This window comes from Psammomys obesus, unplaced genomic scaffold (genome assembly GCF_907164565.1).
Source record: "Psammomys obesus unplaced genomic scaffold, mPsaObe1.curated_primary_1811, whole genome shotgun sequence".
Lineage (NCBI taxonomy): Eukaryota > Metazoa > Chordata > Mammalia > Rodentia > Muridae > Psammomys > Psammomys obesus.
In genome coordinates this window covers 30,245,231-30,266,939 of record NW_026585895.1, presented here as the reverse complement: position 1 = coordinate 30,266,939, position 21,709 = coordinate 30,245,231, and the positions used below count along the sequence as shown (strand labels likewise).

Here is a 21,709-nt window from a genome sequence, read left to right as displayed (position 1 = left end):
AAGTCAGTGTTGTATCGCCTGTAACTCACTAGTCTTAAGAACAACGTTGGTGTTACACTATGACGATAATTCAACAGACTCTGCCTTGAACTCAGGAGCCTTGCACTTTGTCCTCTCACTAAGAAAGATGACTCGGCTCTAGAGGACCCAGTTCAACTGCTGGGGCACAAGGCAGCTCACAACCTTCTCCAACTCCAGTCCCAGGGGAGCCGATACCTTCTTCTGGCCTCTGAGGGAACCAGGCATGCACGTGGTGCACAGACTTGCTTGCAGACAAAATATCTACATACAGAAAACACGTAAAGTCTTTTTAGAAGGGAAAGATCCCTAAAGCCATCTTCCCCCTTTTTGCAATGTTGAGGGTCAAACTTAAAGCCTTCCATATGTGGAGAACACACTCTACCATTGACTTACTGCCCTAGACCAGCCACATTTACAATTATTTTTCAAAATGTGGATGAAACTTTATTATCATCTTCAGTGTACAGTACAATCATTAGTCAAATGTCAAGTACTTAAAATAGTATAATGGAAATACATCTTTAAATGCTAAGTAAAAAGATAATGTGTAGGTAATTTTGTAAACAAACTACCAAATAAAAAGACAACATTGGCTGACTGTTGATTTTCCAAATGTATCCCACTTTAACACTCGGGGAAATGTTTTATACCATAAAAGTCTATATATTTTTAGGATTTTTCTAATGTATCAAGATTTATATGAAAAATGAAATTTAAAATTTGTTAGAAAACATTAAATATGAACCCAATGTAGAAATCTGAAGGTAGATAGACTATTCCTTTGGCAGAAAATAAATAGCTACAAACATCTTAAAATAAGTACAGTTCACAGGATCATGGGAAGAAAAATATATCTTTACATTTTGTATTAACTGAAACCAGATCAATACAGATTTAATATCATTTTATGTTATCAATAACTGCAACATAAATTTATGAACGGAAAAAAATAAAATCATTTTCAGGAAGAAGAAGTTTCTGCATATATTAACCTTCACAGACACCAATATACACTACTTATATACAGGTCATGTCGCAGGTCATACTCAAAAACCGCTGAGCTTTACTGGCTGGTCCCCACTCAGCGAGCACGCTGCATTTACACTGACTTAAGGGCTTCAACTGAATAAAGCTTTTATAATTTAGACAAGAACTAAACAGGAAATGCACGAACACTAAAGTTAAGTTAGCTTAGTAAACACAGTTTGGAAGAGAAAGGTAAGATGTGTTCATATATGCAAAAGTTATCAAGAGCACCTCTGGACTTTTAGGTTTATTTACTTAATATTTAAAGAACAGAAGGCTTTTACAAAACAGCAAGGTGCCGTGTTGCAGTAATTCTTATAAGGACAGAAATGGGTTCCCTGAAAGGAAAACACTGCATGGAAACAGAACAGGAGGGCTAGAGGCTGGAACACCTCCCAGTCTCTTGGATCGGAAAACCAGACACACACAAAACGCAGGCACACAGGTGCTGCTTACTCTCTCTTCAGTGCCGGCCACTTTATGCAGTAATATGTTCTAGAATAAAGTTTCTTTGAAAAAAGAACATACTTACGATCAAATATCTGTAAATAGATAAATGACAAAATTTCCAAATCGTCTTCCAATAGATTTTAATAGAAATATTAAGTGCTTAAAAATATAGATAGAAGTGCATTCATGCAAAAAATTTAAATTTAAAAAATTAAGCTTAGAACATTTTCTTACTCTAAATATGATGTATCTGAAGCATTTGCATCTATGTTTTCTAGTTTGTGTTATGTAAAAAGTTGGTACAATTAAGTAGTGTGCAGAGATTTAAGAGAAAATCCCCATGGGTTTGCCACCAACTCCCACAGTGTATGGGATCTTGCATGATGAACTAATTTAAAACATGAGCTTTAGAAAAATAGCCTGACCGCTGTCCTGTCAGGCTCCCTTGTCTACCAAATCGCTGCTTGCTGCCACTGCAAAGGCTCAGAATTACTTCTGAGGAAATGCACAATTCTTTCATGACACGTGAAAGCTTGGCATGATGACAGCTTACCAATGGAATGTCAATCATTTCTTTAAGACAGTAACACGCCCACCTCACACTTAACATCCATGATGGTTTCTATCACATCAGATTATAAGGAGTGTTTCCTGGCTCAAGGAAGTGCACGGCAGGAAGGAAAGCCAAAGGACAGCATCCACTAACGTCCCTTGAGAAGGTCAACAGTGGCAAGTCTAAATACCAGGGACACTTGAATGAGAGCACGCCTTTCCTCAGGGAAGGCCAACAGTGGGTGGGGCATTCCTTGGTCCACTGCCATCAGAGGAATGGCTGACTGCTTCCCCATGTTTGCACTTACATGGTTTTCAGTGTTAATAACAGAAAACATTTTTGTACCTTCCAAATTGCTCTGGCTTCTGTACAATTATATGCTAATTATTACTCAGCATAGCACTGAGAGCAAAACTGACAGTACTGCAAACACAACTGTAATTTAAGGAGCCAAAGGAAATATCCTGGCAAGCTAGAGGCTTACACTGAAAGATGTTCGCCTTTTAAAATAACAGGGTGTGGAAAATTCAAAAAAGAAAAAAGTGCAGACAAAAATGTTTAAAGGTCTTCAGTGCTCCTCAAAAATCACATCTTAGAGGAAACAAAGTTTCTTTAAAGAAAAAAATTTCACTCTCCTATCTCATACCATGTAGTGTCATAAGGCTACTCAGCGAGGGCCCAGAAAGTACAACAAAACTAACTTGAAGCATCTTTAAGCTGCCTTTGATCAAAGATGAGCTTCAAGTAAATTGAATTTTAAAAAAAAAATCTTTTATGGCCTTCAGGGTAAGGTAGGGTTTTGTGCTTTATTTATGCCTGGTTCTTTCTGACCGAGAGGGGAAAGTTTTCCTCTTTCAGATGAGAAGCCCTAGGTTCAGTTCACGCCTCTCACGATGCTCAGCGGCCCGTGGTGTCTCTAAAGGAGAGGCTGCTGGTGGTAACCTGCTTGCGGCTGTGCGGCTGCAGGTGCAGGGACTGCCACGGGAAACCCAGCCAGCTGTGGCAAACCGGACGCTGCATTCTGGAAAGAAGACACATCTGCTGACACTCCCATGGGCTGTGTGTAGGCAGCGGTACCAGCAGCTGCCTGAAGATGAGGGCTCTGGCTCACGTAGGAAGGATTGGAAACAGTGTCCTGTCCAGTGCTGCAAATAAAAATTTACAAAGAAAATCATAAAAAATAAAAATAAAAAAAGAAAATCATATTTACTTTTGCTCAAGTTATGGCAACAGATCATCATGAAAACATGCCTTTTCAAGCTTATCTAGTCATCATACTGTTAGTATGATGACTAGATATTGTCATTGGTTGGTTGACAATAGTGGTTGGTTGGCTGGTAGGTTTTCTGAGGCAGCATTTCTCTGTGTAGCCCTGGCTTTCCTGGAACTCATTCTGTAGACCAGGCTGACCTGGAACTCAGAGATCTGCCTGACTCTGCCTCCCAAGAGCTGGAAAAAAAAAGGCATGCACCACCACTGCCTGGCATAATTTTTTATGTTTTTATGTTTAGAAAAGCAGGACTGGAGAGATGATTCAGTGCTCGCTGTGAAAGCATGAGGACCTAAATCTGGATCCCCAGCTAACCCCAGGACAGGGCTACAATACAGGCTTCTTTGCCTGACCAAGCTAGCCAAAACAGAATGTTTCAGATTCAGTGAGAAACCGTATTGAAAACACTAGGTGGATTGTGCTGGAGAGATGCCTCAGCAAGTAAGAGCACTGGTTACTCTTCCAGAAGAGCCAGCTTGATTCCCAGCTCCCACAAGGCAGTTCACAACCATCTGTAACTCCAGTTCCAGGGGATAATCCCATTTTGGGTTTGGAAGGCAGCGGGCACACAAACAGTGAACAGATACTCACCCATACACATATTATTTTAAACAATAGTGGAGATGAGACCTAAGAAGATATCCTGACCTCTGGCCTCCACACATGTCCATGCAGGCAGCAAATCAGCAAGGTAAATGTACCTACCTAAACATACCTACACCACATAAAGAAAAGAGAAAGGAGAGGAAGTGGCGGCAGGCACAAGATCAAGATGGGTGAGGAGGGTAGGGCTTTCCTACAAACAGTGAAGAAACTCAAGGAGCTGATAACGAAGACATAGAGAGAGGCCTAGCTACAAGCGGAAGAAAAAAATCTGGAGAAAGGCAAGCTGATCCTTCTACCTGACTGACTGACTGACTGACTGGTTGGTTGACTGATTCATTGGCCTTGCATTCAGAGGGATCTGCCTGCCTCTGCATCCAAAGACATTGCATTTTTTATTTAAACCTTGAAGTTCCATGCAGTAGTTACAATGAAGTATTATCTTTAGTCTTGCACATTATAATAAACTTTAAAAAAATAAAAAAAGAGTGCTAACAAAGCAGCAAAATGTAAGATTATAAGGCTTATTTAACTTGATTTCTCAGAAACCTCTCACTCAAAAGTACTGAAAACACTAAAGATGCAAACTGTTTTTGTCAGCTTCAAAGAAAGCAGAGCCCTGCACAAAATGCAACTCCATATCACCACACACACCCCTAAGCTTTCCTTTGACAAGAACTAAGCACTCTCAGAAACAGAACAATGTACTCTGCCTAAGATCCCTGCACAGAATGCTTCACAGACTGATCACATAGACAAACTTACCCATTCACACTCAAGTGGGAAACTAACCATACCAAACTGTAGGACTTTGCTTTTCTCTTATTACTACTATGACAAAAACTTATTTAAAACATTTAATTTGAAATCACAGCAAATATGTTGCTTACAGCAGAGAATTAATGTTGATATTATACCAGTTTTTTCTCCACACTTCCTACTGGTACCCAGAATAACAAAACTGTAACTTAACCCACAGATACAGGTTCATTTATTCTTCACGTAGTCTTTAAATCATGGACAAAAACGGACCTTAGAGGGCTACTACATATAATACTGAATACATATTTTCTGTGATAAAGTAAATAGAAAGGAAGATTTAAAACATGACTCTCAGAGAAATGCTTATATAAAGTCCAAACTTAGTTCCTTTTATGGGTGAAAGCAGTGACGTTTTGTTGTTTTTAAATATTTAGAAGTACATACAGGTACGTGTCCCTGGCATTACTTTATTAGCTAATTAACCACAGCAGGTGCTAAGAACACCATGGCATCAATTCCTACGAAGGACCACTACAAAATATTTTGTCTAGAGTCTTAAACTGTGGGCTTAAATCTTAGCAACTATCAAGGTGTTCACTGAAGTAAAGCAGCACCTTCCAATCAATGAGAGAGAGTAGTAATGGCCCACTTCAGCCATTAAAAGTAAGAATGGGAGAGCTGAGCGCACAGCACACACCTTTGATTCCAGCATTCGGGAGGCAGAAGAAGATGAGTCTAACTACACAGTGAATTCTAGGACAGGACTATGTAGAGAGACTGTCTCAAATAAACAAAGGAACAAACAAAACAAGCATGCAGCACAACAAAAGTAAAAATTGGAAATATTACTATATGGAAAAGTCTGTAGGCTCTCATTCTAAAACTAAGGAAAATTAACAGAGCTCATCAAAACTTACCTTAAATAGGGAGTTTGGATGCTGTGTGCTGTTACTGAGTTCATATTTGGAGGCAGAGATCTTAGTGAGCCCATAGGATCGGGCCCTAGGCTATAGCTCTGAGCAACAGATACTTGGTGAACACTGTGACCCAGGTAGTGTCCACCATGCGACTGGACTGGATATGTCTATTAATCAAAGAGAAAAAAGTGATACCTTGCTCTTTCAATCATTTATTAAACATATCTAAAACTTTAAGACATAAAGGAAATAAAATGTTTACTTATTTGAGTAACAATCTGACTCTACCAATTTTTCCACACTAGAACAAAAGGTGGAGAGCTTCCAACTCATGGTTGTCTAATCAGTGAATATTTGCAACGTGTTTAATTGTTCTTTGATTTTTGCAGGAGTTTAGAAAAAAAAAAATGGGGGCTGTATTTTTAAGTAGAAGGTTGGAATCTATCAAGGGTGCCTATTAACAACATACATTTTGCCACAGAACCTTCCCTAGAAGGAAAGCAAATGATTACTCCAGGTCACCATATGAATGACTCCTCCCAACTCCTACCTCTTGAAGACAAAGTTGAAAGAGAGGGCCAGGGCACTGGGCCCTCTCTGCCTTGTGTACCTTATCTCCTGCTGCGGTGGTTTAAATGAAAATGGTCCCCATAAGCTCACAGCACTATTATAAGGTATGGTCTTGTTGGAGGAATTATGTCACTGGGGTTGTGCTTTAAGGTTTCGGATGCTCAAGCCAGGCCCAGTGTCTCCCTCTCTTCCTGCTGCCTGCCAATCTAGATGTAGAATTCTCAGTTCCTTCTCCTGCATCATGTCTGCCTGGATGCCACCATGCTTCCTACCATGATGACAATGGACTAAACCTCTGAATCTTTAAGCCAATCCCAATTAAATGTTTTCCTTTGTAAGAGTTGCTTGGTTATGGTGTCTCTTCACAACGATAGAAACCCTAATTAGGATACCTGCCTTCAGAAGATTAAAATAAGGGGGAGGGGGTTGTGAGGATAAGACAAAATGCATCTTCAGGAAACTGCAAAAGGTCACTGGATTCTTGGGTATACCTATGCAATTTTCATAGTAACAGCTCCATAACGATAGCGTCTATCTGCCTACTCATAAAGCATTCAAATCAATCCATGTGTTTAATAAATACCATACAGTAGCAATCACTGCTCAAGTTTTATTTAAAGAAAAGGTGACATTAAAACCTAGAATAATAAGAATGCCAAATGAACATTAAGCGCAACGACTGGCAACCCATTGCTAAAGGCAGAGACTGGGGGAATAGATTTCTGCAGTTCACCATTTCTGATAAAGAAAAGTATCTTTATCAGGCATAACTGATGCTCTTATAATCCCCTCCACTCTTAGGACACACATTTTTCAAAACAACAGGAATTTTGAATACAAATTCCAATAAACTCACACATGAATTAATAGAAGAGGCTGTGTGAAAAAGTAACCCTGAGAAAACCTTAAGGAGGAAAGGAAGAGCGGCTGTACAGACCGCAACAGAGAGCCTCAGCACAGGAGTGGCCACCCTTTACTGACCGAAGCAGACGCACAGCTCTCTGTACAGTGGAGCAGGCCTTTCTACTTCAGCCCACCTTCACAGCTGCAACCAGCATCTTTTTTTAAGCAGAGTGATAGTGAATAAACTTCAGGGGTCTTTTTTTTTTTTTAACCCAGAAATCCTTTCTAAGCTCATATGTGATTTTCAAAAGTTCGGAGCATGGCATATTTGATAAATGTTTCTTGTCTGGGATGACAGTTACCACAGTAACCATTTTAAAAAAAAACTTAGCAATTATATTGTGTTACATCATCTAATTCATGCACCCACATTCTAGTTTTTCTCCTTGGTGTCTCCTTCACACTCTACTGCACACCAGTTTTCATAAATTAACACGAATTTTGCTCATCCATGCTTAATTTAAATTTAATTGGTCAAAATTTGAAAAATGCTTCAAATGGGGATACTGGAAAAATTAAGTATTCTTGTGTCAGCTGGCAGGCACAATAACATGGAAGGTGCTAAAAATGCAAGGCTGCTAATGGGTAGCTTCTGGCAACTACACCTCACGGCTGTAGCAAGGCTTCATTACACAGACTTTTAAGTTATGATTCTATGAAAATATAAAGCATGCTCTGAGAATAAAAAAAGCTCATTAATTGATCTTTAAATAATTACCTAGGACCAATGTTTGGTGCTCGAGAGCTCATTTACCCATGAGTCCACCTCACAGTGAGGTGAGGACTTGCTGGAGAAAACAGGCACTGGGGCAGACCCTCGTTTCTGCTTGCCAACTGCCATGGGGATGAAGTGGCTGTCCTCTACCACATGCTCTTTTGGGCCCAGGGCAATGGAGCTACCTGACTATGAACTGATACATCTGAAATCACCAGGGCAAATAAACGTCTTCCTTTTAGTTGATTTTCCTCAGGTACTCTGTCACAGTGAAGGAAAGGAGACACAGTTCCCAGTTTTTTGTTTGTTTGTTTGTTTTTGTTGGGTTTTTTTTTTTTTGGTTGTGAGCCTAGCCTTTAAAGGCTCAGCCATCTCTCTAGACTTAGTTTTATAATTTTATTCATGGACAATAGATCTTAATATTATGCTCTTAAACATTTACTTTTTTAAAAACACAAACCTTTCTTATAAGAAATGCTCACCTGCACTGGGACCCCCGCTGACGAAGATGAGTAATGTGCTGGGTGGAGCTTTGAATAGACAGAGTACACAGGCACTTCATTCACCAGTTTGTTATACAGGTCCAGAGCTTCCAACACCTTCACGTTCAACTCAGACAGTTCTGAATGTCTTCTGATAGAGAAGGAAAGTATTTTCACAGAAATGTCAATGACTGTTTAAGTTTAGTATATTTCTATTCATTCTTCAAAAGGCTCTTTTCATATGCAATAAAAGGATGGTCACAAAAAGTCCGTATAGTGAGCCTTGTAAATCTTCCTAATAATATGAAAAGGTTAGTTCTACATCTCATAAATTGCAATCAATTCATAATTTTGGCACTAGAATTTAGTTTAATCAGTATAGATTTATGATGAAAATCAAATTACAAAAAGAATAGTCTATATTTCAGTAAAAGTCTATGTCTTAATATATATCTCACTAACACAATATGTAGGTGAGATCCAGAGCTCCTATGTAATATACTGTGGCTTAAATAAGAGCATTCTGGAAAAAAAAAAATCAGACACATTTTAACTTAGATTGAAGAAAGGACTAACTAAATATTATTTAAATATTATCAAGAAAACACAAGGAAAGCCAATACACGCATAAGCTACTCACCACTGTTTTTTATTCACTTAGTGCTTTTGAGGAAGTAAATTAAAACCAGACATTTTATTGTATAACAACAAATCTAAACAAGCATTTACACATTCGCCAGGAAACTCATAGTAAAAATCCTTCTGATTTGGGAAAATTTTGCCTACTCCCCTTGGAGAAATAAATGACAACTTATAATCAACAAATCGGTATAAGTTAAAGTGCTACTTTTTGTGAAAAGGACAACTTGATGGTAAGCAATTATTTCGGGAAGGCAGTAGAAAATCAGATTACAACAGTCTGACACATAATCAGAACAGGACAGCAGTATGAAATTTCAATCTTTGTGATGACAAAGTGAAACGTACAATTTAATTGTCTAACAAGAGAGTTTTATTCTTACTCCTACACCCTGTAGGAATAGCAAACTGTTGCTGATTCATTCAAGGAAAACATGGTTTACATTTATCTTTGGATTCCTGACAGGAGCAAACAATCAATGGGAGTGAAAAGCACAGTCCAGCACAGCAGCTGCAGATGTATGCAGTGCTATGAAACATTGACACCAGCTAGCCAACTCACTGCTGAACCGCCAGCCCTCATTCAAAGGTAACTGACATGAGGAACGGGAGCTGAGGTTTAATTTCTTCAGGTATTTTTCTTTAGTGAAATTCTTTTTATTTAACAAAAGTTATATTATACTGTCACATCTTCCATGATATAAATGACATCATGCCATACCAACAAGTATTTATCAATAGCAGTGATTTCTACTATGAAATAGAGAATGTTTAATTTTGAAAACCAATTTCACACTGAAAGGCATTTTAGCTAAATGCCTTCTTATGGTTGTATTATCAAATCGTTCCTATGGTCAGCACTGTGCTGAATATCACAACATCTGATCACTGTGTATCTCCCCAGATTTATATGTACTTCAAATGACTTGAGTAAAGAATAATTTTAGGCCCAGGAAAATGTGTGCCTACACTCCTATTCGTCATTTTCTTTCTCGATTTTTCCATTCTGATTAACCACTAATTATTAGTAGCAGATGTGTAAGTAGATGTTTGATGCCTTCTCCAAAACCATGATCAATTATTTTGTTTTTGTAAAAACACAAGACTTGTAAAAATATGCTATGGAACAGCTGGAGAGATGGCTGTTAAGAGCCCTGGCTGCTCTTCCCAAGGACCCAGGTTTGATTTTCAGCTCAAACCACCTGAAACTCTAGTTCCAGGGGATCTGATGTCCTCTTCTGGCCTCTGCAGGCACCAGGGACATACATGGTACACAGATGTACATGAAGAAAAAACAATTATACACATAAAATAAAATAAAAATAATTTTTAAAAAGGTTATGGAAGAAATAATTTTTTTCCATGAATGAATCATCATGTTTGCCATTTCTACTTAAAAAAAATCTATTAGAAAATTAAACAGCCTAATTCCTTTCTTATATTATTTATATAGCAGTTCAATCACTAGGGACTGAGAGGGAGGGACTTCAATCCTCAAGCTTCTCCTTCCAGGTTTAGAGATGTTGGGGAATGACAGCGTCTTGGAAGCCCATCCACCTCAAGAACAGCAAAACCAGGAAGAGCGGGAAGTGGCAGGGTAGCCGGAGCGGAGACATGACAGAAAACATGCATGCAGTTTCTCGAGTTAGGGAAACTGCGCTTGCTATGTTCACAAATGTCACTCTTGGGTCTACAGCAAGTCAATGCTTACCTAAAACACTCATTTTTATTTTGTCCTTCATTCACTTTATTATTTATTACTCAATTCCAGCCCCCAAAATAAAGTAACTGGTGTGATAAAAATGCAGGAGTCCACGGTTCTATGCTTATCACATTACTGCCACTGATGAAAATTACATTCCCCAAATAATGAGCACTACCAGCAGCCAGCTAAGAGCTGCAGCTAAACAATAACTGCAGGAGACGGTCCAGGTCCACGAGTACTTTCACCAGTTGTAAGCTCGCTCAAAACAGACCTTACCTATCAATCTCTTCAAGTTTCTCATCTATCATTGGACCCATCTGCTGACAAATATCTGCAAGACATAAATAATTACAAATATAGAAACTAAATGTAGTTTAAGTCGGTTTCAACAACCTTTAAACAAGAGAATACGCATCGTCATACAAAATATAGAGAAATAAGGTTATGCTAGAGAAGAGATGACAAAAGATCTATTTTTAGTAACATTGATAGCACCTCTACAACGGACAAAAGGCAAGGTCAAAGTTAGAATAAAAGTCCCATCATGATCCTGGAGTTATTAGCCAAGCTTATAGGCTGTTGCAGTTATCACAAAACTTGAAGAGTATCTACAGAGCTATTAGCTAAGTAAAGTAAACCTGCTCCATATGTATAACACACGTACACAAGTCCACAAGCATTAAACAGGAACATTTTTCACTCATTTAAGACTTTTTAAAATGCAGGGCTGGTAAGATGGCTAAGCAGTAAAGGAGCTCACTACACAAGCCTGGGAACCTGAGTTTGATCCTACAGAATTGCATATGGAACAGAGAACCAGCTCCACCAAGATCTCCTCTGGCTTCCCCATGTGCACATGCATGCTCACCCACACATACAGCATGCACATACACTAATAAAAATATAAACACTTCTTATAGTTCCAAATGTAAAAACACATATAATGGGAAAATGCTCCATATTTATAACTAAACTTTCTTCTATAAAAAAAAATTAAGATTTAACTATTTACTGTATTTTTTCCCAAAGGTAATTGGTTTTGGTTTTGTATATGTGTGTGTGGGTTTTTTGTTTTGTTCTGTTTTGTTTTTCTGGACAGGCTCTCACTCCATAGTCCAGACTGGCCTTGAATTCATGACGCTCTTCCTGCAATCTTCCTGCAGGAATTACATATACAATCCCCTTATGCCCAGATCCCCAAAGTACTGGGCTTTTTTGTTTGTTTGTTTCTTTGGTGATTGGTTTTTGGTTAGAAACCCAAGAAGGGTTCTTAAAACACAAAAATGTATCTGTTTTTGCTTTAAACTTTTAGAAACTAAAGAACACAAAGAAGACAAACAAAAATGAGCACCTTTACACTTTGGTTTGATGGATTGAATAAAATGTAACATTTTTTTGTTTGGTTGTTTGTTTCTCTGTGTAGCCATGGCTGTCCTGGAACTTATTCTGCGGTCCACCTGCCTCAGCCTCCTGAGGGCTAGAACTAAAGAAGTGTACTACCACCACCCGACTATGCTGTTATTTCTAATCCTGCCTTTTCTTTGGCCAATTTCACCAATGATCTTACAGAAATACAAAGACTCCCTTCATGAAATGGATACGGGCTGTGACAATACCTTTCAAGTGACATTTCCACTACTTTATTACAAAGGTCTGTTTCTCACCTGAATTTCAAATCTCAAAAAGCAAACAGGGTCAGAAAAAAAAACCTGAAGACACCGTAACAGGTAATACATTTGCTAAATAAGCTATGTTAAGGTGAGCTCAGTATGAACTAAATACCTTCTAAGTCCAAGAGGTCTTGGGAGTCAGGTTTTGAATCTTTTGGATCTATGCTCTGGAGAACCTGCAGGGCTCTATCCATTTTATCCTAACAGTCAACAGGAGACAGTAAGAATACAAAGAGTTAACTTCGGTGGATGGAAAAGCACTGTTCACAGGCATTTACAAAGAGCATTTTTTAAAAATCTTGGTAATTTATTAAACAAAAGAACAATACCTCATCTATATAAATAGGCTCAGGCTCTGATTTTTTAATTTCCTCCACATCATCATCGATTACATTCAATTTGTCCACCGTTGCTACGAAAACAAAATGAGTTTTAAGTTCTTCAATATTTACTTTGGCAATTTAGTTGCTCATTTCTAAGTCATCTCTTATTATCCATGGAAAAAAGTGGAAGCTCCTTAGTCATCACACTTCATAATCAATACATCACATCAGACATTCATTCACGCCACAATATTTACTCAGCACTCACAGTGTGCCAGACCTCCCTCCTGGAACTTACACACCAGTGAATAGATACGAAGATCTGGTGTTCATGGAACTTACATTCAAGAGGAACAGTGAAGAGCATTTGTGGGCACTGTCACAACAGCCACCATCCTGAAAACTGAATGTTACCACTGGTGCAAATAAATAATAAACGAATAGATTCTTATACTATACGTAAGCCAGCTTCACTTATAACTGTAAGTTCCATCTACATGCTGACTTATATACCTATAAATAGAAAACTCAGCCTGTATTTCCTATCTGAACAAAATACAGACCTGACTTACCCTAATTCTGACAGTTAAAATAGTACAAAGCTACAGCAACAAAAAAGTATTTCATAAAGAAGATGTTGAAAAATAATTTATAAACACACATTACCTGAAAACTATCTAATAAAAGTTCCCTGGAGCACTGTTAGAATGTACTCAATTTTAATTAAATTTTGATAGAAACTAAGTTATTCTTTAAAAAAAAAAAAAAATGTAACCAAAGGATGAGGTCCAGCAGACAAGCCACTTAAGGGTTTGGCTAACTTTGAATTATATTTAAAGAGAGCTCAACAAAACACAGGGGTAGTAAGATTAAACCATCTCTTACCATTTAAAAATAATGTTACTGAAGAGAGGCGAAGATCAAGCCTACAGACTGCACACACTGGTAAATGATTTTACCGACCTACGCTCCCGGCTGGATATTTCAGTGTTAAACAGCAGGGCGTTCTCTTTCAACTGAGCCAAGGAGAAAGTCGCTGTACAGGTGTCTTCTGCTTTATAAAGTTATCTGGGACGTTCCCCAGGCTCCTATCCACTAAGAAAGCCAGACAGAAAGCAATGTACTCTGCATCTACTTGAGTCTCTCCTCACCCAACTTCATTTCTCTGAATGCTTCACTCTACACATGTAAACACTGTACATGATGCATGAAATTTGAACAGGGAGGGTCAGCGCTGCCTCAGCAGCCGTCGGAAGGCACTCCAGACCAGAGGCCTTAGAATTCTGGCTTTCTCCCGTACTAGACAAGTCCCTTCACCTCAGCTTCTTCATCAGGACAGCAAAAGCACTGACTTCACAGGGGTGAACAATGTGAGTGTGCTGAAGGACTTAACCAGCTGCCGTCACCACTAGCATTACTTTAAGCTACTTCTGGGCAGTTAAGATCTCCCACACCATTCCTGGACAACAAATGCTGACTATAAAATTTATAGTTGCAGGTAAAGGTCAGAGACCTACAACCCTATCAAGGTGGAATGAGATGTAAAACTTAAGGACTCACAGGCCTGTTATCTCGCTTGGCACTTGCTGCTAAGACCCATGTGGTATCCACCTTTGCTATGGCTTCAAAAACATTGTGTACCAATCAGATACAAATTGCTTCTCTAGTTTTGATTTAAATAATTAATTTATGTAACCATCAATACACACATAAACACTCAAAGGATTTGAAACACAACTCCTGGCACTGACATGAGATAAATTAATTCCTTTCTCTAGTTAAGAAGTGAGTTAAATTGAAAGGCCTAGAGACACAATTAAAAGGAAAGTAAATATTAACGCCTCACCCTCTCTCTTTACCCTGGCTGGCCAGGAACTCACTATGTAGACTAGGTGAGTCATGAACTTACAGAGACCTGCCTGCCTCTGCCTCCCAAGCGCTGGGTTAAAGCTATGTGCCACCACGCCCAGCTCCCATCTACTCTAAAGTGTCAATAATAAAATCCAAGGGAAAATAACTTTAATAGATTGACATTTCTCTGAGAAAACAAAGCCCTTTCTTAACTTACCTGTCTCAGACTCTATGTTTAAGTTAGTCGTTACAAAGTTAGAAGGGAAGAGCCCTATTCCTCTGTGGCTTTCCCCTTTCCACCAGTTGGCATCGCTGCAAACAGAGCATAAAAAAGGTCATTTATTGTTCTCCATGCTGTCAAGAAAAAAAAAAAAACAACAGTTACAGTACTTTTACATTTTAGATTCCATCTAACTATAAGTTAAAGTTGTTTTCCTTCCCTAGACACAGTGGGACAAACCTATAATCCTAGCACTGGAAAGGCAGAAATATTTTTTCTTAAATTAATGAAAACGGTTTAAAAATACAAATCAAAGAAAATCTATATCTCCATATCTAAATTTTGAAGCAATCATCAGTGACTAAACCCCAAGCCAAAACCCATCCTTCCACACTACCAGCATCCAAGCTGGACGGCAGCTTCCTGACCTGTCTATTTTCCACTTCCACACATACAAGACAACCAAACTGACACTTGTATGGAGACATGTGCTACTCCACGGAGTTTTTTAGTTTTCTGAATAATACTTCCCGATCCCACTCATCTCTGTTAAAGTTGTATCCCAAGTGCACATCACATTTAATGTACTCGTACGGGTCACTCTAGGTCACTCCCAGCCTCTCTACATTATAAAGACTGAATAGTGCAAGAGAGGCGGTGGTAGATGGCTTTGTAGAGGCAGGTGGATCTCTGAGTTCTAGGGCAGCCGGGGCTACACAGAGAAACTTGCCTCAGAAAAATAAAAACAAACAGAGAGGGCTGAATAGTAACCATTCTGATTAGAAGGCCCATAAGCAACAACTGTTTTAGGTTTGTTCAACAGTGACCTGCAAGCTAGGTGTGATACATGTATGCCTATAGTTCTTACTACTGAAAGAATTGCGTAGATCCAGGAGTTCAAGACCAGCCTGGACAAAATGCTAATACATTGACACTGTTTCAAAAAAACCTGAGGGATGGGGTGGGGGAGAGGACAGACATGCAAACAAAACCACTTGCTGGCTCATGAGATATAAGCATGCTCAATTTCACAGATATTGTCAAATGTTCATTAGAAAGACTGTAGGTGTTCATGGTTCTTTCCCAAAGAGCATGTGAAGAAGTCATTTTTCCACTTGATAACTGTTCACCCCTACAACTGATACCAAAAGAAGGCTAGTCATACTGCATCATGTTCATCTACCTTCTCCAAGCAAGCATCCACCCATAGCGACTGCCTCTTCCACAAACTGCTTATTCTTTTGAGACAGGGTTTCCGAATGTAACTTGGCTTACAGAACTTGCTCTGTAAACTGCTTGTTCCTATCTTTGCCCATTTAGCTTTTCCTACCGGATCATAGGTATTTTTTCATGGATTGAAGTTCTTTATGTACTTAAAACGCAACTGCTTATCTGAATTAAGACCACCTAACTCAAGCCTCTCAGGAAGAGAGTCAGGCAGATCTCTATAAGTTCGAGGCCAGCCTGAACTATAACACAAGTTCAGGACAGCCAAACCAACACAGAGAAACCCTGAATCAAAAAAACAAAACAACAACAACAACAACAAAAAACCAAGACTACCCCACTCCCAGGCTGATTCAGTATCTTTTCTCTATGTCTTACATGTTTATCTATCTTTCCTTTCTCTGCCCTGAATTACCAAGTCTGTTGCCCTACAGATTTGTCTAATGGCTCAGATTTTCTTGTCTATCTCCCCTGTTTAGGTCACTAATTCATCTGGAATCAAACTTCTGTGTGAATCAAATTTCATTTTATTGTTGAAGACCCAATCCATGCTAAAAATTAGTAAAAGTTCACCTTAAGCAAACAAACCTAATCTATAGTACCCTAACTGTCAAACAGCAAGTTGCATCTGTTCATGTGCCTATTTCAGTATGTCACTCTACTCCAACAATCCAGTTTGTTTTCTGTGGCTTCAGTTACCTGTAGTCAAACACGCTCCAAAACTACTGAGAGAAGATGGCAGAAATCAGCATTTCCGAAGTTTTAAATTGCATGTCATCTGCCTAGGAAGTGTATCATAGGTCCAATACATCCATGAAAAGTCCACAACCCTCCTGCTGCCATGATATTTTACTTACTGTATACCATCACACAAATTTGTTGGAAAAAAAATTCAAAAGAAGCTTAAACGGAAATGCAACTAATTTATGTGATATGAGAAAACCTAAATCTTTACAATACTAAAATTTATCATCTATTTGTATGTTTATAAATATAATGTGTATTTTTATCTCTTAACTCCCAAAGAACTTTAATTTCTCCATAGAGGTGTTACACACCTTGTGCAGGTCATGTATTACTAGATCACTTTATTTGTTTCATAAGTAAGTGTGTGTGTTGAGTGTATGTATGTGCACCACATGCATGCAGGAGCCTGGGAAGGTCAGAAGAGGCGCTGGACCCCGAAAACTGGAATTACAGGTGGTTGTGAGCTGCTATGCTGATCAATAAAACAAACCCAGGTTCTCTAAATCCTCATACCTATAAGAACAATTTTTGTTACTATTATGAACGACATCTTCTCTACATAAACACCCCACTGATTTTTTGTATATAAAGTTTGCACTAATAACCCTAACATAAACTTAGCTGTTTACTAATAATACTGATTTTCTTGGACTACCCACATAGACTGTCACTGTTATCTAGAAATAACCCTTTTTGTCTACTGTCTAGAAATCTCATGTGCCAAACTGCGATTCTTAAGGATGCTTTTGGTTTTCTTTTTCTTTTTAGTAAGACTAGGAATTACATCCAAAGGCCCTTCATACTCAGTACAAACTCTTTAACACTGAGCTTCCCACTAAGGAACAATCGTAGGATTAATGGCGAAGCAATCTCTGTGACTCTGAAGCATTTCATTTACTGAATTCCACAAAGATATAAAAGAGCTATCCATTATGTAAATTCTTAAGATCTGAGATGTTATATGCTAATTTCTACACAGGAGAGGACTCTCAGTGAAAACAAGGTCTCCTTACTTTTATCTGTCAGGTATTTGGCTACAGCAAAGAGAAAAGAAACCGACAGTAACTTCTAAAGATTGAAGCTGACACTTGTCAAGAGGAAAAGAAAATTAGGCTGTTAAAATAAAAATAACATTTTCCTGCATTCATTATGGAAAAATAAGAAAATAAAACAAACAAAACCCTACTTTTTTATTTTGAGATTTAAAAAAAAAAGAGCAAGATTAAGGTTTTCCTATCTGGTTTTAGGTCTTGGACAGGCAAAAGAATTCATTTAAAAGCGCTTCCCAAGTCTGACGACCCACGTTTGATCCTAGGACCCAATGGTGGAAGGAAAAAACTAACCATCTACTAACACACGTGACATAGCACACATGTGCCCCTCCCCATAAATAAATCCAGGAAAACTTGAGCGTTTCTCTTCAGCTATGAACTATAACCAAAACAACTCTTCTGATGACTCATGCAATGACAGTGGTGAAAGAAAAGCAATACGTTTGATGGTTAAAATCTCACATGAGAAAATTATGTCGACATTAAGCAAATAAGCAATAAATCCAGAAACTGCAGTGATACTGTCCTAATCACTTTCTTAAAGTTTTTTTTTTTTTTTACTTTTACCTTTCTGTTTAGGGCTCAGACTCTTTTCAGTGTCTTACAAAAATTTTTTAAAAGTCACCCCAAGGAGCCAGGGACATAACTCAGTGGCAAAGCACTCTCCTAAATGTACAAGGCCTAGGTTCAATCTTTAGAAGTGGTAAACATGGAGCAACAACACTCCGAGATTCACATGAAATAAAGCAGCCTGGGCAAGCCTCCTATACCACACGTCTACACCAATTGTAAAGTGGTTCTCCGTGGCCTGAGGCAGCCTCTTTCATGGTATCACCACATTCTGTCTTGCATATCACTGTCTACACAGTCATTTTAACACCCTTACTTACTTAAGTTTCACAAAAACAGAACTGTGTCCTCATTCATTTTTTATTATAAGTAGTCTATTACATAACATTTTCTCTATAAATACTTACAGCAGAAAAGCAAAAACCACATGAATGTAGCCACTTAAAAATAGGCTAGACTGGGGCCAGCAAGATGGCTCAGCGGGGTAAGGTGGAGTCTGACAGTTTGAGTCTGATCCCCAGAACCACATGGTAAACTCTTGCCAGTTGTCCTCTGACCTCTACATCACACAGTGATTGTGTGGGCATGCACATACTCATGCACACATGCATGTGTGTGGACAAATAAATGTGCCCTACAAAGTAAAACTACTTATTTTTACTTCACTAGTCTAGGAAAGCAGGTGTATGTGTCATCTCTGTTCACACAGGCTATCTGGTCTCACTACTGCAAAGTTTTATCAACTTAAAAAAAAGTATTACATGCACTTATCTGTTTGTGTGTGTGTGTGTGTGTGTGTGTGTGTGTGTGTAGGTCAGAAGACAACTTGCAAAAGACAGTGCTCTCCTTCTAGCATGTGGGTTCCAAGGACTGACTTCAGGTCCTCAGGGCTAAAGAGTTCTGACCCACTAAGGCAACTCACAAGACCATACCTATTTCTTTCAAAAGCACAAATACATTCATGCAGAAATTTCAGTTCTATAATATCAACATTTGGGAAACTGAAAAAGGAGGCCTTGGAGGCCAGGCCAGCCTGGGCTACACGTAAGAACTTGTCTCCAAAACAAACAAACAAACAAACAAACAAACAAACCAAAAAAGGGTAAAGAACAGAATGAGGCTCAAAACAGTTTTATCTATTTTTTTCTTAGAATTTTAAATGATAAAGAAATTGTGAGGGGAATACGGTAGTAGTATATGAGGACTGGGGAGGACCAAGTAAGGCTTTCCACTGCTCTGATCATCAAGAAAATAATAAGAGAATACTGTGTTATTTGACTAAAAGTAAAAAAGTGAGTATTTCTGATCCTCAGCTAAATATACTGCATATTTTCAAAATATCACACACAACACACCCACAAAATGTAAAACATACCTGTCATCCAAAACAGTAATAATTTCACCATGTTTAAAGGTGAGTTCGTTGTCCTCAACAGCTTCAAAGTCGTATAAAGCTCTGACTCTTCGTGCAGTCTTATTATTTAACTGACTTTCTGCAGGTGGGTACAGAGCCTTTGTCTCTGTATACTGCTGCTTTTGCTCTTGCAATGATAATTCGATAGCTAGTTGAAAAAATTAAAATGCAAAGATATCCAGAATTAATTTTAACATCTAAAGAGCTTTTTAAAAACATTACATAACAATATTATATTTAACAATAAATCAAGTGTATATTTTCTTTTTTTCAAGACAGGGTCTCACGTAGCCTTGAGCTCCCTACGTAGCTGAGGGTGACCTTTAACTCCTAATCCTCACCTCTGTCTCTCAAGTACTCTCAAGGCATATGCCACTAAGCCTGACCAAACAAATACTAAACAGTTAAATTCATGAGGGGCCAGGGACACATGACATTTTTTAAAATAACATTTTTGCTCATCGCTTATTATCACAGTCTCAATCTACAGCAGCTATTATTTTTATAGCAAACAGATTGTGACATTATAATATGGGTAGCTTTCCATATAGGACAAACCATGAACATATTTCTGTGCTTGAGTCATAACTTTGGCATTACTAAAAGGTGAAATGTAATCTCTCCAAAGGTAGAACATCAAATATATATTACTAAAAAATAAAATGAATTAGGTTCATCTTATGTCATTGGTTTTCTTGACTTTTAAGACCCTACAGCTTTTAGATTTGAGGTAATATAATTTTTCTTTCAATAAAACTTCCTGGTAAAGCTATTTTCAGCAACCCCAAATTATCATGCTCCATCTCTTACCTTTAGCTATGTCCTCATCTTCTTTGTTTTTGTTCAATGATGTACCATTTTTGGCAGCAGCTGAGACAGTCTGTAAGCGTATGAGTAAAATGAGCACAACTACCCTTTCAAATGAAGCATAAAGCTCTGTAATTATGTGCAGATGCTAATTTAAAAATACTGATAACTCAATTTAAAAGTGAGGTTCTTCATGATCATTTAAGTAGCTGTTTTGAAATACTAACAGTAAACACCAGTGTTCAAGAAAACATAAATGCACCAAAGACATACAGTGACTAATATTTTACATAAATCTAAGTATCTGACATAGAACTTGGCATAAAGACAGTACTGAAATTTTTTATAGAATGAACTTTCTGACATGGACTGCTGAAGGTCTCCTATTCAGGGGAGGCACTCGGGCGCTCTGGCTCAGAGCTGAGTGGCAGAGAGTACATCAACTGGGGTATACCTCAAGTTCCCCACTGCTCACTGAGGTTAGAGAGAAGTAGCCTTTCTGACTCCTTAAAGGACTAGAGAAGGAACTCTTGAGTGTAATGGTACCTAAGACAGGTGTCTGGCACTCTGAGCCATCAACAGTTCTTTAACTCCCATTTTTGAGAGTGACATGCACAAACGGCAGGGTTATTAGTATTAGACTTTCCCACCGTCCCTCCCTCCCTCCCTACTACAGCTATCCTCATGTCTCCAAACGAGTCTCTGGTCTTACAGTTCTACTCAGCACATTGGTTTCTTACCTTTGGCATATTCACTTTTTAACAGGCAATTCTCAATTCCATCGATCTGTTCACATCAGCCCTTTCCCATCATATCTCTTCTTCATTACACTCTACCTAACATAATACATTCAAATCTCAAAATTCTTCCTCTCTAGGTCCTCACCATCAATCTGTAGTCCTCCTTTCTTCTTGGTACTAAGACAGACAACAACTAGTCTTTATCCATCAGCCCTTTTTTATCACTTTTAATTTAAATTAGTAATTTGTTTCATATATATGACCACTTTCAAATTTTTCATAAATTTCTTTTTAAAATTTTAACTTATGGGAGGGCAACAAGTATGAGGTCAGAAGAAAACTTTTGTGAGCTGGTTCTCATCTTCCATTTTTACCTGTTCCTGGAACTGACCTCACATTTGTGTGGCAAGTCTTTTACCCACTGAGCTGTCTTACCAGCCTCTTATCACTAACTTCTTAAACATAAGGCTGA

At 38.3% G+C, this 21,709-nt stretch overlaps 1 protein-coding gene across 2 annotated transcripts in view; it reads right to left on the bottom strand.

Annotated features, from left to right (window-relative positions):
• Nucleotides 1-6: 6 nt before the first annotated feature.
• Nucleotides 7-21,709, bottom strand: part of Stam2 (signal transducing adaptor molecule 2) — a 42,885-nt gene continuing 21,182 nt past the window's right edge. Inside the window, exons 6-14 of one of the 2 annotated variants that reach the window (XM_055600541.1) lie at nt 20,501-20,570; nt 19,652-19,838; nt 14,678-14,772; nt 12,616-12,698; nt 12,399-12,486; nt 10,893-10,947; nt 8,273-8,423; nt 5,603-5,769; nt 7-3,195 (exon numbers count right to left, since the gene is read on the bottom strand). In XM_055600541.1, coding sequence (XP_055456516.1) covers nt 2,967-3,195; nt 5,603-5,769; nt 8,273-8,423; nt 10,893-10,947; nt 12,399-12,486; nt 12,616-12,698; nt 14,678-14,772; nt 19,652-19,838; nt 20,501-20,570 — 1,125 coding nt within the window. In that variant the 3' untranslated portion in view covers nt 7-2,966. The remainder of the gene's footprint in view (nt 3,196-5,602; nt 5,770-8,272; nt 8,424-10,892; nt 10,948-12,398; nt 12,487-12,615; nt 12,699-14,677; nt 14,773-19,651; nt 19,839-20,500; nt 20,571-21,709) is intronic. The other variant, XM_055600542.1, reaches the window with a different exon arrangement.